The sequence below is a fragment of the Pongo pygmaeus genome, chromosome 19 (assembly GCF_028885625.2).
Source record: "Pongo pygmaeus isolate AG05252 chromosome 19, NHGRI_mPonPyg2-v2.0_pri, whole genome shotgun sequence".
NCBI lineage: Eukaryota > Metazoa > Chordata > Mammalia > Primates > Hominidae > Pongo > Pongo pygmaeus.
This window is the reverse complement of record NC_072392.2, coordinates 74,671,026-74,686,820: the sequence shown is the minus strand read 5'-3', so window position 1 is coordinate 74,686,820 and position 15,795 is coordinate 74,671,026. Positions and strand designations below refer to the sequence as shown.

At 53.0% G+C, this 15,795-nt stretch overlaps 1 protein-coding gene across 2 annotated transcripts; it reads left to right on the top strand.

The window, feature by feature from the left end:
* The first annotated feature begins 5,235 nt into the window (after positions 1–5,235).
* KRT14 (keratin 14) lies at positions 5,236–9,827 on the top strand. 2 transcript variants are annotated; one of them, XM_054457525.2, is made up of 8 exons: positions 5,237–5,840; positions 7,094–7,176; positions 7,738–7,894; positions 8,206–8,367; positions 8,450–8,575; positions 8,671–8,891; positions 8,987–9,033; positions 9,571–9,827. In XM_054457525.2, the coding sequence occupies exons 1-8, from the start codon at positions 5,307–5,309 to the stop codon at positions 9,666–9,668; spliced, it is 1,428 nt and encodes a 475-aa protein (XP_054313500.1). In that variant the 5' UTR covers positions 5,237–5,306; the 3' UTR covers positions 9,669–9,827. The 2 variants fall into 2 exon arrangements, with proteins under 2 accessions (XP_054313501.1, XP_054313500.1); XM_054457526.2 differs by lacking the exon at positions 8,987–9,033 and having other exon boundaries at positions 5,236–5,840.
* The last annotated feature ends 5,968 nt before the right edge of the window (positions 9,828–15,795 follow it).

Genomic DNA, 15,795 nt, shown 5'->3' with positions numbered 1-15,795 from the left:
AGGCTAACAGCGCCAGCGGTAAGACACACGACATATCTGTCCAACATGCCTGACGGGATGCAACCTCATTTCTGTGGTTTTCTTGCCAAAGTGCATAACCTCAATGTAATCATGAGAAAACATCAGAAAAACCCAAACTGAGGGATATTCTGCAAAATAATTGATCACCCCAGTACTCTTCAAAAGTGTCAAGGTCATGAAAGGCAAGAAAAGACTGAGGAGCTGTCATGGATAGGAGGAGACTAAGGAGACGTGATAGCTAAATGCAATGTGGAGACCGAAATTGGACCCTGCAGCAGAAATGGAACATTTGTGGAAAAACTGGTGGAAGTTCCAATAAAGCCTGTAGCTCATTAATAGTATTGTGTCGGCTGGGTGCGGTGGCTCATGCCTGTAATCTCAGCACTTTGGGAGGCCGAGGCAAGTGGATCACCTGAGGTCAGGAGTTCGGGACCAGCCAGGTTAACATGGCGAAGCCCCATCTCTACTAAAAATACAAAAAATTACCCGGTCTTCATGGCGAGTGCCTGTAGTCCTAGCTACTCGGGAGGCTGAGGCAGGAGAATCGCTTGATCCTGGGAGGCAGAGGTTGCAGTGAGCCGAGATTGCACCACTGCACTCCAGCCTGGGCAACAAGAGCAAAACTCCATCTCGGGGGGAAAAAAAGTATTGTGTCAATGTTAATTTATTGGTTTCAGAAATTGTATGATTCTTATGTAGTATGTTCACATTAGGGGAAGCTGGGTGAAGGATACATAGGATACACAGGAACTCTCTGTCCTATTTTGTAACTTTTTCTTAAAGGCTAACATTATTTCATTTTTTTTTTTTTTTGGAGACAGATTCTTGCTCTGTTGCCCAGGCTGGAGTGCAGTGGTGTGATCTTGGCTCACTGCAATCTCCGCCTCCCAGGTTCAATCAATTCTCCTGCCTCAGCTTCCCAAGTAGCTGAGATTACAGCCATGACGCTCAGCTAACTTTTTGTATTTTTTAGTAGAGATGGGGTTTCGCCATGTTGGCCAGGCTGGTCTCAAACTCCTGGCCTCAAGTGATCCGCCCATTTTGGCCTCCCAAAGTGCTGGGATGACACGTGTGGGCCACTGTACCCAGCCAAGTCTAACATTATTTCAAAATAAAAAAAAAAAAAAAGAAGCTGGGTGTGGTGGCTCATGCCTGTAATGCCAGCAGTTTGGGAGGCTGAGGTGGGAGAATCATTTGAGCCCAAGAGTTTGAGACCAGCCTGGCAACATGGTGAGACCTTGTCTCTACAAAAAAGTAAAAACTAGCTGGGCATGGTGGCAGTCCTGGCTACTTGGGAAGCTGAGGTGGGAGGATCCCTTGGGCCCAGGAGGTTGAGGCTGCAGTGAGCCGTGATCCCACCACTGCACTCCAGTCTGGGCAACAGTGGGAGACCCTGTGTAAAAAAAAAAAAAAATTGGATGATGTCAAGTACGGACCCAAGACCCAAGAATTCCGTGGCTCCCTGCCATCCAGCCCCTGGCAACTTGACGTGTCATGCTAAAGGCTGTTCCCAGAAGCCTTCCAGATTGGGCCACCCCCACATCTCATCTCAACCATCTATCTCTCCACCCAGTTTTTACTATTGCTTTGCAAGGTGACGAGCACCCAGTCTGTTATGCGGTATAGTGGGTTAAATAGGGTTGCCCCAAGTCAGGTCCACCTGGGACCTCAGAATGTGCCCTTATTTGGAAATAGGGGTTTTGCAGATGTAAGTAAGGTAAGGTTTGAGATGAGATCCTACTGGATTAGAGTGATTGCTAAATCCAATGAGTGTCCTACAAGAGACTGAAAAGGACAGAGATGAAGGCTGCGTGAAGATGAAGGCAGAGATAGGGCGATGTTGCCACAAGCCAAGGAACTCAGGGAGGCACCAGAAGCTGGAAGAGGCAAGGAAGGGCTCTTCCCCAGAGTCTTCAGAGGGAGTGTGGCCCTGCCAACACCTTGATTCAGGGCTTATGGTTTCCCAGAATGTATTCCAGAAATGTATTACAGAGAGAATACATTTCTGTTGTTTTTTTTTGAGATGGAATCTTGCTCTGTTGCCCACGCTGGAGTGCAGTGGTGCGATCTTGGCTCACTGCAACCTCTGCCTCCCGGATTCAAGTGATTCTTTTGCCTCAGCCTCTCGAGTAGTTGGGACTACAGGCACCTGCCACCACACCCGGCTAATTTTTGTATTTTTAGTAGAGACGGGGTTTCACCATATTGGCCAGGCTGGTCTTGAACTCCTGACCTCAGGTGATCCACCTGCCTTGGCCTCCCAAATTGCTGGGATTATAGGCGTGAGCCACTGTGCCCAGCCAGTTGTTTTAAGCCATCAAATTTGTGGTATTTGTTATGGCTGCCCTGGGAAACCAATCTTGTCTGTGCTTTTCTTCTGTTTGTTTGTATGTTAAGTAATGTCGATGTGCATTCCTGCTTCTCTTTCATGCTGGGACCTTCCTACAGGCAGGGATCCTCTCTTCCACCAGGCCATGCATTCCAAGGGCGGGGGCTGTCTTGAGGTCTCCTCCTTCCTTAGGATGCCATCTCCTGGTCCCCAGCACACAGTGTGGGCTCTGCGGGGGCTGCCTGGCCCTGCCTGCTTCACCTGTTTGGATTGGCACGGGGCTCCCCAATGTAGGGTGGTGCAGGGAGACTCACTAACCACAAAAGGTCCTGCCCGGGGCTCCTCCTTTACCCCCCTCCTTTTGGGGCAGGCTGGAGGGAGGGTCAGGTAATGGTGCTCACACAAAGTCTGCCTAGAAGTCCAGAGGTGGGAGGTACTCTGGGCCTCAGCAGTCAGGACTGGCAACTCTTTAACCCCTGATGCCCCAGAAAATGCCCTCCCTTAAAATGTCTGAGTACCATATTTCTTCGGCATCAGGGAAGGGAGGGGAGTGTGGTGTCCTCTAAGTCTGCTCCCTGCTTGGCCGGGCCGTTTGAAGCTCCTTGGTCACTGAGTCCTTGTCTGCAGGGGTAGAGAGGTTGGCCTCAGGCTCCAGGTTGGGCCACGGTTCTAAGACCGGGTGTGGGGGATCAGGCTTATATTCCATGCTAGGGTTCTGGAGTTGGTGCGTGGGGTTGGGGTGGGGCTGCAGAAGTGCCTTTTAAGATTATGTGATTGACTGATCTGTCATTGGTTCCCTGCCATCTTTATCTTTTGGATTCCCCTCAGAGGAGGGGGAGGAAGGAGTTTCTTTTGGGTTCTATTGAATCAAATGAAAGGGAAAGTAGAGCTGTTCCTATGTCCCGGGCTCCGGAGCTTCTATTCCTGATCCCTGCATAAGAAGGAGACAGGGTGGTGGTGGTGGGTGGGGGTGGCGGGACACAGAGGAAGCCGGTATTGGGCTCTGCACCCCATTCCCGCTCCCAGATCCCTCTGGACACAGCATTTTTCTCCAGTGAGCACAGCCTCCCCTTGCCCCACAGCCAACAGCAACATGCCTCCCAACAAAAGCATCTGTCCCTCAGCCAAAACCCCTGTTGCCTCTCTCTGGGGAAATTGTAGGGCTGGGCCAGGGTGGGGGGACCATTCTCTGCAGGGAGATTAGGAGTGTCTGTCAGGGGCGGGTGGAGCGGGGTGGGGCCCTGGCTTACTCACAACCTCGAGAGTCCTTTGCTGGCAGATTTGGGGAGCCCACAGCTCAGGTGTCTGTCTCAGCATTGTCTTCCAAGCTCCTAGGCCACAGTAGTGGGGGGCTCCCCTCTCTGGCTTCCTCTTTGGTGACAGTCAAGGTGGGGGTGGGGTGAGAGAGGGTCCTGCTTCTCTTCTAGGAGCAGTTGATCCCAGGAAGAGCATTGGAGCCTCCAGCAGGGGCTGTTGGGGCCTGTCTGAGGAGATAGGATGCGTCAGGCAGCCCCAGACACGACCACATTCCTCCCAACATGCCTGCCGGGGTCTGTGGAGCCTAGGGGCTGATGGGAGGGTGGGGTGGGGGCCGGAAGGGTTTGCTTTGGGAGGTTGTCTGGGAGATTGCTGAAGTTTTGATATACACACCTCCAAAGCAGGACCAAGTGGTCTCCTAGAAATGTCCCCTGACCCTTGGGGCTTCAGGAGTTAGGGACCCTTGTGTCCACCTCAGCCTTGCCCTTGGCACAGCCTGGCTCCACTCCAGCCTCTACTCCTCCCCAGAACATCTCCTGGGCCAGTTCCACAAGGGGCTCAAACGAAGGTGCCTGAGCTGCCCACACTAGGGATGTTCTGGGGGTCTGAGAAGATATCTGGGGCTGGAAGAATAAAAGGCCCCCCCTAGGCCTGTTCCTGGATGCAGCTCCAACCACTTTGGGGCTAAGCCTGGGCTACAACAATGCCAACCAGGCTTCTTGCCATACTCGGTTTACAAAACCCTTTCACATACATTGTCGCATTGGCTTCTCAGAGCTGACTGCAGTAGGCAGAGTAGATGGTATGACTCCCACTTTGCAGATGAGAACACTGAGGCTCAGAGAAGTGCCAAGCCCTGGGTCACAGAGGCGTAAATGGCAGAGCCAGGACCCACCTGACTCCAGGCTGTTTCCTGGCCTCCATGAGGCCACCTGCCCTATGGTGTGGTGGATGTGAGATCCTCACCATAGGGAGGAGATTAGGGTCTGTGCTCAGGGCTGGGGAGAGCTGCCTGGATTTCTCTTTGATGGGGGTGTTGGGTTGGGAATCACGATACACCTGACTAGCTGGGTGTATTTCAGGGATGGGACAGGCTTCTCAGCACAGCATGGCAGGTCAGGCCTGGGAGGGCCCCCCAGACCTCCTTGTCTCTAATAGAGGGTCATGGTGAGGGAGGCCCGTCTGTGCCCAAGGTGACCTTGCCATGCTGGTGCTTTCCAGCCGGGTATCCGTCCCCTGCAGCGGCGGGCTTCCTCTACATGGATGTTAAAGGCCCATCCAGTTCATGGAGAGCTAGCAGGTAACTAGGTTTAAGGTGCAGAGGCCCTGCTCTCTGTCACCCTGGCTGAGCCCAGTGCGCGGGTTCCTGAGGGCTGGGACTCCTAGGGCCCCATAGGAAAGTGTAGCCTGCAGGCCCACACCTCCCCCTGTGAATCACGCCCGGCGGGACAAGAAAGCCCAAAACACCCCAAACAATGAGTTTCCAGTAAAATATGACAGACATGATGAGGCGGAGGAGAGGAGGGACCTGGCTGGGAGTTGGCGCTAGCCTGTGGGTGATGAAAGCCAAGGGGAATGGAAAGTGCCAGGCCCGCCCCTTACCCATGAGTATAAAGCACTTGCATCCCTTTCCAATTTACCTGAGCACCTTCTCTTCACTCATCCAACTGCTCGCTTGCTCACCTCCCTCCTCGGCACCATGACCACCTGCAGCCGCCAGTTCACCTCCTCCAGCTCCATGAAGGGCTCCTGTGGCATCGGGGGCGGCATCGGGGGCGGCTCCAGCCGCATCTCCTCCGTCCTGGCCGGAGGGTCCTGCCGTGCCCCCAGCACCTACGGGGGCGGCCTGTCTGTCTCATCCTCCCGCTTCTCCTCTGGGGGAGCCTACGGGCTGGGAGGCGGCTATGGCGGTGGCTTCAGCAGCAGCAGTAGCTTTGGTAGTGGCTTCGGGGGAGGATATGGTGGTGGCCTTGGTGCTAGCTTTGGTGGTGGCTTGGGTGGTGGCTTGGGTAGTGGCTTTGGTGGTGGTGATGGGCTTCTGGTGGGCAGTGAGAAGGTGACCATGCAGAACCTCAACGACCGCCTGGCCTCCTACCTGGACAAGGTTCGTGCTCTGGAGGAGGCCAACGCCGACCTGGAAGTGAAGATCCGTGACTGGTACCAGAGGCAGCGGCCCGCTGAGATCAAAGACTACAGTCCCTACTTCAAGACCATCGAGGACCTGAGGAACAAGGTAGGTCAATGGGCAGCAGAAGGTACCATTCCAGCTAGCTCCTTCTGGGAAAAATACATGCCCCAGGCCGCTGACACCTTAAGATTTCTCTATAGGACACAGTCTACCCCAGATCCCTTCTTTCGAGGGCTTGGATGCCCTAAGAGCCGATCAGTGAGAAGATGCTCTCCCTTCCCCAGCCTCCTCATCCCCTTCTGATCTCAAATCCTCAGACCATGTGAGATCAGTGATTCCTGTCCTTACATTTTTTAGAGGAAGCAGTTGAAGCTTTGAGAGGTGCTGTGACCAGCTGCAGGTCACATAGCAAATTAATGGCAGAGCCAAGGCTGGGGCCCTTGTGCCCTACCTTCCAACACAGGAGGCAGCTACTTGCTCTCCAGCACAGGGGAGGAGCAAGGCTCTAACGGGACCAGGCAAGACATCCAAACCACTCATTAGCTCACCAGTCTGGGCTGTGGCTGCTGCCGCCCATAAACCTTGGTACAGGCTGGTCCCTCCCCACAGCCAGGAGGGCATGGAGAGCCTGCAGAGACAATCAGTGTGGCCCCTTGATGTGCCCTGCACAGAGGGAGCCTGGGAGGCTTGTGCCCTGACTCCAGTCCCCTCCTCCCTGCTCCCACATCACCCGGGAGCCCTTCCTGCGGGAGTCAGCTGGGCTCTAATGTCTTGCATAGATTAGGGAAATTCAATGATGAGGTGGGGAACTCCAGCCAGACTCAGGGGCCAATATATCTTCTTATTCTTCCCCTGAGTCCTCTTTTCTAATCCCCTGTGTTAGTTGGGTTTTATCTCTTGAGAAAGTTCCACCTGAAGTCCCATGGCCTGTGAGCTTGAAAAGGAATGTGCATATCTGCAGAGGACTGGCAGGGCTGGCTGATGCAGACAGAAGAGAGGTCAGCTCAGGAAGGGGGGCTAGGGAGCCTCAGATTATTCTCCTCACCTGGAGGTGGGGAACTTGAAGCCCCAAGACCCATTAGGTTTTGCAGCAAGTCAGTGGCAGAATTGGGACCAGAACTCCTGGGCTTTTGATTCTAAGCCTAGGGCTGCATCTACCCGCTCTGTTGACCATGAGTTAGCAAAGTCTTAGGACAGGCCTGGGGCATCTGTTTTCCTTTAGGCTGCTATGGTCAAGTTTTGTGGGGGAAAAGGGGAATTCAGGCAAGAACATGAAGCAAGTGCTTAATGTAGGCTACAGTGAAGTCCAGCTTGTGAAGTCCATTTGACAAATTACCTGTGCCCTTTCCATCCTGCAGATTCTCACAGCCACAGTGGACAATGCCAATGTCCTTCTGCAGATTGACAATGCCCGTCTGGCCGCAGATGACTTCCGCACCAAGTGAGTTTGAAATGGTGGGCCAGAACATCCAGTGTCCCCAAAGTAGGGCACTTTTGGAGCAGTGTTTCCCAAATAGAACTAGCCAGTGCCAGGATAGGTGTATGAAAACTCCCTGGGGTGCTTGTAAAAGAATAAGACTCTTGGGCCCCACCCTTGGTGTTTTGATTCAGCTATTTATAGCAGGTTACCTGGGTGATTCTGGTCCACAGCCAGGTTTCAGAACCGCTGCTTTAGGGAGAGGCACTTTCCACTTCCCCAGCTGCCCTTGAAGTATAGGAAGGAATCATAGTTGGAGGACTTATGCATTATTTGTTGGCTGAAGCTAGAAGTGCAACCCCCTCCTGATTTCTGCAGCAAGATGAACTGCCTTATCCCCAGCCCCCAGGAATGTTCATATCTGAGCAATCAATGGGCACTGTGTTCAACCATGCCATTTTCAAGATTGGCTCCTTAAACCACCCACAAGGCACCAGCTCTGGGAGAAGCTGCAGGGAGAAGAGAACAAAGCCCTCGCTGTGATCAGGATGGGTGTCTCATTCCTTTTCTCTGGGGTCATTCCAGGTATGAGACAGAGTTGAACCTGCGCATGAGTGTGGAGGCCGACATCAATGGCCTGCGCAGGGTGCTGGACGAACTGACCCTGGCCAGAGCTGACCTGGAGATGCAGATTGAGAGCCTGAAGGAGGAGCTGGCCTACCTGAAGAAGAACCACGAGGAGGTGAGAACTATATGGAAAAGCCAGCTTAAAAGAAATGCAGGGAGGCTGGGTACAGTGGTGCGTGCCCATAATCCCAGCTACTTGGGAAGCTGAGACGGGAGGATCACTTGAACACAGGAGTTTGAGTCCAGCCTGGGCAACAAGGCTAGATCCTGTCCAAAAAAAAAAAAAAAAGAGACAGAGAGAGAGAGAATGAGAGAGAGAGAAGGGAGAGTCGAGATAGAATTGTGGCAGTATTCAGGACTGATTAAGGAAACCCAATCCGCTGCCATGGTGGAACTCCTGACTATGGACTATCCCTGGCTGTGCAGGAGATGAATGCCCTGAGAGGCCAGGTGGGTGGAGATGTCAATGTGGAGATGGACGCTGCACCTGGCGTGGACCTTAGCCGCATTCTGAACGAGATGCGTGACCAGTATGAGAAGATGGCAGAGAAGAACCGCAAGGACGCCGAGGAATGGTTCTTCACCAAGGTGGGTGTCATTTGAGGTGGAAGGAACCCAGACCACCTGCCTTCTGGGGCCTTCTGGTGTGAATGCGTTCTCTTTTTTGCAGACAGAGGAGCTGAACCGCGAGGTGGCCACCAACAGCGAGCTGGTGCAGAGCGGCAAGAGCGAGATCTCAGAGCTCCGGCGCACCATGCAGAACCTGGAGATTGAGCTGCAGTCCCAGCTCAGCATGGTAGGAATAGTGCCAGGCAGAGTGGTGCACCCAGGACTGGCAGGGAGAGAATGGCCACACTCACTAATCGTTGATTCCCTTTCCCTCCCTCACAGAAAGCATCCCTGGAGAACAGCCTGGAGGAGACCAAAGGCCGCTACTGCATGCAGCTGGCCCAGATCCAGGAGATGATTGGCAGCGTGGAGGAGCAGCTGGCCCAGCTCCGCTGCGAGATGGAGCAGCAGAACCAGGAGTACAAGATCCTGCTGGACGTGAAGACGCGACTGGAGCAGGAGATTGCCACCTACCGCCGCCTGCTGGAGGGCGAAGACGCCCAGTGAGTCTTGGCCCTCCCCTTAGTCCGCCCCCCGCCATGGCACTCTCACGGCCCCACCATGTATCTAATGATCCTGCCCTTTTCTATCTTCACAGCCTCTCCTCCTCCCAGTTCTCCTCTGGATCGCAGTCATCCAGAGACAGTAAGACCTTCCTCCTCTGCAGGCCTGGGCTCCGGTCTAGGCATTGGCTAGGGGCTCTGTGAGGGGCTGAGCTCTAGTGCTGTCACCCAGTTTCCCTTGTGAACCTCCTTGGGTGGAAGAAGCTATTTTCTAAACCCTCCTTAGGGCTAGGAGAGGCAGCCTCCACCTCTTGCTTCTACCTGGTGTCTATGGCAGATCCTATTGCTGTTGTGGTCAGCACCATGAAGAGGGCCCTACAGGGCTCTTCCCACTGAGACCACTCCATTGGGTGAATATGGACGGAACCAGCCGGGTGTGAGCTCTTAGGAAGCTCTAATCTGAGGACAAAGACTCTGTCTCTGACCTTTGGGAGCCCTAGTTTGAAAGAAATGTGTTGATGGTATCAGTGCTTGGGCAAGAGCAGGGAGTGAAGCAGTAATCAGGGGAGAGGGCAACGGGGAGCCAGTTTGAGTTTCCTCAACTTCTTGGCCTCCTTACTCCTGATTAGTCCATTGTCTGTCCACCTCTGGTAACGTCCTCTTTCCGCCTCTTCCCCAGTGACCTCCTCCAGCCGCCAAATCCGCACCAAGGTCATGGATGTGCACGATGGCAAGGTGGTGTCCACCCACGAGCAGGTCCTTCGCACCAAGAACTGAGACTGCCCAGCCCCGCTCAGGCCTAGGAGGCCCCCCGTGTGGACACAGATCCCACTGGAAGATCCCCTCTCCTGCTCCCTAAGCACTTCACAGCTGGACCCTGCTTCACTCTCACCCCCTCCTGGCAATTAATACAGCTTCATTGTCTGAGTTGCATAATTCTCGCCTCTGTCTGGTCATTGTTAGGAGTGGGGGTGGGGAGAAAGTGGGAGAAGCATCTCTTTGGAGCTTGTCATAGCACCTGGCTATGGCCCCTGGGACTGGGAGAAAAGTCCTGGGGGTGGGTTGGGCTCAGGTCCCAGGATATCTTTCGCCATCTCAGAAGACACACACAGATGTGTGTACCAGGTCATATATGGTGTCTCCTAGGGTACGGAGGGATATTCATTCATTTACTCACTCATTTTCATGTGTGTCCATTCATTCACCAGATATTGAGTGCCTCTATGTCAGGCACTATATTAGGTTAAGGATTCCTAATGTTTTTGTGATCAGGGATTCCTTGGAGAATATTGAAAGCTATAGATCTTTCCTTCTGCCCCCTACCTTCAAATAAGCATACATACATTTGCACACAATTTCATGGGGTTCAGGGGTCTCCTAGAGCCCCTTACTGAAGGTCCATGAACCGAAGGTAGGAACTCAAGCTCTCCTGACAGTCTTGTCTCCCTCCACCCCACCTGCTCTTGCCTCTGGCGCTGGATCTAATCCTTATACTTGGTTGACCTAGGGCAAGTTGATGACTATCTCCCAGCCTCAGCTTCCATTTCTGTAAAAGGGGCGTAATGATAGTGTCTACCTCAAGGGCTTGTTGGGAGAATTCACTGGAAGAATGCATTTAAGGCTTCCAGCACAGGGCCTGGCATAGTGCTGGCTCAAGGCATGGCTGTGCTGGCGATACTGGGTAAACTATCTCTAGGGCATGGTGATTATCCATTCATGATGAGATCATTTTTAGAGGGTTTTGGAATAGACTGGTTTCTAACCCTGGCTCTGTTCTGTAACAGATGTGAGCTTGGAGAATCTGAGTCTCAGTGTCTTTACTTGTATAGTAAGGATGCTGAGCCCTGTTTCTTGAGGTTGATACAAAAATCCAATGAGTGACTATACCTTAAGAGCTAGGACTGTAGGAGACTCCCCTGGGTGGGGAATGCCTTTCCTTCTCTTTGGGGGGCTAGAAAAGGAGTGGGAAGGCAAGGAGCCTCACCCAAGTAAGTGGTGAAGATTCCAGAGGTGGGTGGGGCTCACTGCCCCAAGCTAGGAAAGAGTTGACTAGTCCTGTGTCAGTTTCAACAGCTCATTCATTTGGCTGCCTGAAGAAAACTTGTAGGGGGAGTCAACGGTAGGGGAGAGACTGAAAAAAGACTAAATTTGGGCAAGTGATCTAAAAGCCTGAGCTTTTGAATCAGACTACTTGGGTTGGAGTCCTGGCTCCTACGCTGAATAGCCTTGAAGAGTTTGGGCAAGGTACTGAACCCCACATTCCTCTTTCACAAGGTAGGGAATAAATACCTTTACTGCATAAGGGCTGATACAGGAGTGAATGACCTCATGCAGGCAATGAATTTGGCATTATGTTTGGCACATAGTCAGCACCCTATAAATGGTAATGGGGTGAGTTATTAGGAAAAGGAATGAAGAGATGTTGGTTTCTCTTGTTCTTACCTCCACCCCAGGAAAAAGAGGACTGCTTTGTACTTCTGAAACTCTGGGATATCTTTTAACCTAAGTTTTGTCATCAAAAAGGGTTGAACTTGGGTGATCCCTGGGTGAGGATGGGCCATCCTGGAGGTGAAGTACTAGAGTTTCAGGGGTACAGGGGACAACTCAGGAAGGAGGAAGGTTTGAGGGTGCTTCCTCAGAGAATGAGAAGAGGTGGGTTTGAGGGCCCTAGAGGGTACAGGACCCTAGTGTGGGGAGGGGCTTTGTGATACTCCCAGGGGTGTTGGACTCTGGTTCCTAAGGTTCCTAGTTGGGCAATGAACTTCCTGCCCAAATGTGGCAAAGAATCTCAGGAATGGCCCACATTTGAGAGGTCACATGGGCCTGGACAAAGAGCAAAATATGGCAAGAGTCACCAGTGGGGACTGAAGCCCAGAACGCCCTCAACTTCCTAAGAATCCCCAGACACCTCTCTACCTTGGAGGTGGAGCCAGATTAAAGTCTGTGCCCAAAGGAGATTTGCTTTAGAGGAATATAGAAATGTGAGGTCTCTTAGACTGGGGTGAGGTGGGGCGAGCCTCCTCTCTGAGTGGTTGTCATTACTGCTTGAAGGGAATACACAGGAGACTTGGGCTTGCTTGCGGGTAAAAATGGCGGCTGGGACCACCTGGCTGAAAGCAGGCTCAGAACCAGGAGAGGAGGAAGTCAAGCAGGGAGGCTGGGACGTGGTCCCACCCTGTGCTGTCAGGCTCCAGAGGAAGAGGGCAGCAGGGCAGTGGCCCCCGGGGTCTCACATGGACTCCCTTCCTCCCGGGATTTCCCCACCATACCTCACTGGGGAGGGGAGGGCCAGTGTTTGGATCCTGCTGATGAACAGGGCTGTTGTTCACAGAGCCTGGCAGCCACAAGCATCCAACTCAAAATATGAGTGAGACCAGCAGCTTCGACAATGGTGACCGCCTTCCCTTGGCCTCCGCTCAGCTGAACAATAGACGAGCAAAGTGACTCGATAGCACAGTCTAGTGGAGGCAGGTGGCATTGCGTCTCTGAGTCCTGGGGCTGATCAGGTGCCCTCTCTGGCTCCGCCTCCCTGTAAACCCTCTCTCCACCCTCCCAGCACTCAGAACTGGGCAGTCCTAGGTGAGCCACCGAGAAGACTCCTCCAACCTCACCGTAGGGAGACTGGCTTGCTCCAGGTCCTACATGCTGAAAGTAGCAAAGTCCCGTCCATGCTCAGGCTTTGCCACGTCCTGGGTGGCTTCATTCCTGTTTCATTCTTTCTCAGGGATGAGATAAAACTGAGAGACCCATGGGATCAGTGTGCATTTTTCTTAGCTTACTCCATGGTTTTTGTTTTATGGGGTGGAACCGACCTTGAAATTCTCAATCCCCTTTATTTTTGGGAGCTTTTTTTTTTTTAGTGGTGAAATAATCTCTAATGTGTCCAGGAACTCTATAGGCAGCAACTGGCAAATGTGCCTTCCTAATCAGGCAAAGGGCACTTCCCCAAGGCCACAGACAACATGGCTTGGGTAATGTAGGCAACTATTCCTACAGGAAGATGTCAGAGGAGGCAGCCCCAAGGAGGCCTGATTCCCAGGGGCTGGGGGGTCCCGATGTCCTGGTGGGACCCCAGGAGGTTCCCTGGCCCACCTCACTGAGCTTGGAGGCTGCCACAAAGGGGACAAGGGGATGTCAGGGACTTCCAGGGCGATGGACCGGCCTCAGGAAGGTGCAGGGCAGTCACCAGCTCCTCCTCCATTGCTGTTTGCTAAACGCGAGCTTTCCCGACGGGACTTCCCTCTGTGCCACTGTCACCTGTAACGCCAGGCCTGGGAAAGGAAGCCTTTTTCCTTTAAGGTGCTCTGATGAACTTTAGGGGTGACTTGGCATGAGAGAGAGGGCAAAAAGAGACACACAGAAATAGAGAGAAACAAATGGATATAGAGTTGAGAGAGAGAGGGAGAGAGAGAATCAGAGACACAGAGTCAGGGAAAGAGAGGATAGTGAGGGCCCCGGGCCAGTACTAGGCAAGGAGGGGCATTCATTCGTTCATTCATTCATTCATTCATTCACACATACTTATCGAAACTTAACTGTTGTAGGTGTAGGGGAGATGGGGTGAATTGAGACAGACTGAATAAGAAAAGAGACAACATGAGGAAGAAGGTAGAGAGGGACCCAGAGCACATGTGGGGATTGGGACAGAGAGCAGGAGCTCTGAGCCTGTGTCCACTGTAGCTCCTGCTCACTGGAGGGCAAGTCCTGGCTCCATTCTGTCTTGTGTAGCTCTGTGACCGTGGCCAAGATACCCTCTCTGAGCCTCAATTTCCTTACCTGTAAAATGATTTAAAAATTAACACATACCTCCTGAAACAGTTGGTGAAGATTAAATTTGACAGTGCAGGCAAAGCAACGAGGGTCTTGCCTGCAACACTGGAGGTTCCTTGATGGAAGGAACTATGATCCTCCAACCATCCAGTGTCCTCCCCAGGCCGCACAGGCACAGGTCTTTGATCTTAATGGGGGCTCAATAGGCCAGAAGGATGGGCTAATAATAAGCAAGGGAGCTGAGAACCCAAGTTGCCCAGACGGTCCGTGGGGAAGCTGGGAGCAGCCACAGTGCCACCGACAGTCAGGACGATGTCCCACTATGTGCCAGACCCACACCAGCAGTTTTACAGCATGAGCCCTTTTAAGCCTCACAACAACCTCATGAGGCCAGAACTATTTTTTTTTTTTTTTTTTTGAGACCAACTCTTGCTCTGTCACCCACGCTGGAGTGCAGTGGTGCGATCTGGGCTCACTACAACCTCAATCTCCCAGGTTCAAGCGATTCTTCTGCCTCAGCCTCCCCAAGTAGCTGGGATTACAGATGCCTGCCACCATGCCCAGCTGACTTTTGTATTTTTAGTAAAGACAGGGTTTCACCATGTTGGCCAGGCTAGTCTTGAACTCCTGACCTCAGGAGATCCACCGCCTTGGCCTCCCAAAGTGCTGGGATTACAGGTGTGAGCCACTGTGCCTGGCCAAAGTCAGAACTATTTGTCTTTTTTCCCACCGAAATCCTTTGCTTGACTTAACCCACTGCCCTTTTGCCACACAGGACTCCTGCCCTGGCAGTCACTTTGCTTGTTCCCACCTCAGGACATTTGCACATGCTGTATGCCCCTCCCCTTTTTCCTTCTCCTGGCTCACTTCTCCTCCCCCTTCACTCAAGTGTCTCTTTCTCAGGGAGAAGGTCACTGGTGCCCCAGACCATGCCACACCTTTATTATGTGCTGTCCATTCCATCACCAACCGTGCTCACCTCAGCTGTGAATTACATGTTTATTTTTGCAGGTCTGTTTTATCCCATAACTGTCCATCAGGATAAGGGCTTGCTCATTACTTTATCCCCAGCACTCAACCCCATGCCTGGCACATAGTAGGTGCTCAATAAAGGATGAATCCGAATTTACAGTGAGGAAACAGGTTCACAGAGGGGAAGCAACTTTCCTCAAATAAGTGGAAGAATCTGGCTTTACACCATGACCTGCCTGGCTTCGAAGCCGGTGCTCTCAGCCTCTCTGCTAGGTGTGTTCCAGCAGACACAAGCCTGGGATGCCTAGACTCAGGTGGAGGCACATATGTGGGCCCACTCCATCCCCTCACTGTGGTCTGATAGGGTCTGGCTGGGCAGGGTGGTGGCAAGTGCCTGTTGTATGAGAAAGAATCAGTGTTGACAGACAGGTGCAGGTACCCACAGTCCTGCGCCAGTGGGCAGTGCACACCTGCCTAGATGGCTCATGGAGGCTCCAGGGGAGGAGCCGTGACTCAGCGGGTGCTCCCTCTCCCAGCAGCCGGTCACATGCTGACTCAGGTCCCTCCCTGGCCCCACCTGGGGATCAATGACAGACAGCAATGGGGAGTAAGTTGGGGGTGTGGGAGGCTGCTTGCAGGCAAGCAAGAGGACTCCCACGACCAGAGCAAAGCTGTCCTTGAGCTGTCTCCAGGTCCCCATGTCCCCAGTGGACGATACCTTTGCCTCTGGGGACACCTTGCAAGTGGAATCTTTGGTTCTCTCTCTGTCCCTCTGTCTGCCTATCTGGGTCCTTGCAGCCCCTTCTCTCCTACTCCATCCACTCCCCAAGGGGAGGGCCTGCATTTGGGACGCTGGCACTGGGTCTAGGTTGCAGCCTTGCAGCCTTGCACACTGGCTGTAGAGAGGCAGTGTTGATTCTTGCTGGGTCTCAGGTGCCGGGGTGCTGTGGGCTCCATGGTTTCCATTCCTGGTTCATTCTTTGAAGGGTTCCCATGGGAGGTGTTGAAGGTGGGGCTCAGAGGGCAGACCCTGAGCCCCGAGAGGCTGGAAGAGTGAGCCATGCCACATGACCTAGAAGAAATCACTCACTCAGGCCACGGCTGTTGGCCTTCCTCATCCCTGGCCCCATCTTGCCCAGTCTGGTTCCCATGCCAGGCAGAG

Coding starts and splice junctions, on each gene's coding strand:
- KRT14 (XM_054457525.2), top strand. CDS start 5,307: ATGACCACCTGCAGCCGCCAGTTCACCTCCTCCAGCTCCATGAAGGGC. Junction 7,895..8,205: donor TGAAGAAGAACCACGAGGAG/GTGAGAACTATA, acceptor CTGGCTGTGCAG/GAGATGAATGCCCTGAGAGG. Junction 8,576..8,670: donor TGCAGTCCCAGCTCAGCATG/GTAGGAATAGTG, acceptor CCTCCCTCACAG/AAAGCATCCCTGGAGAACAG.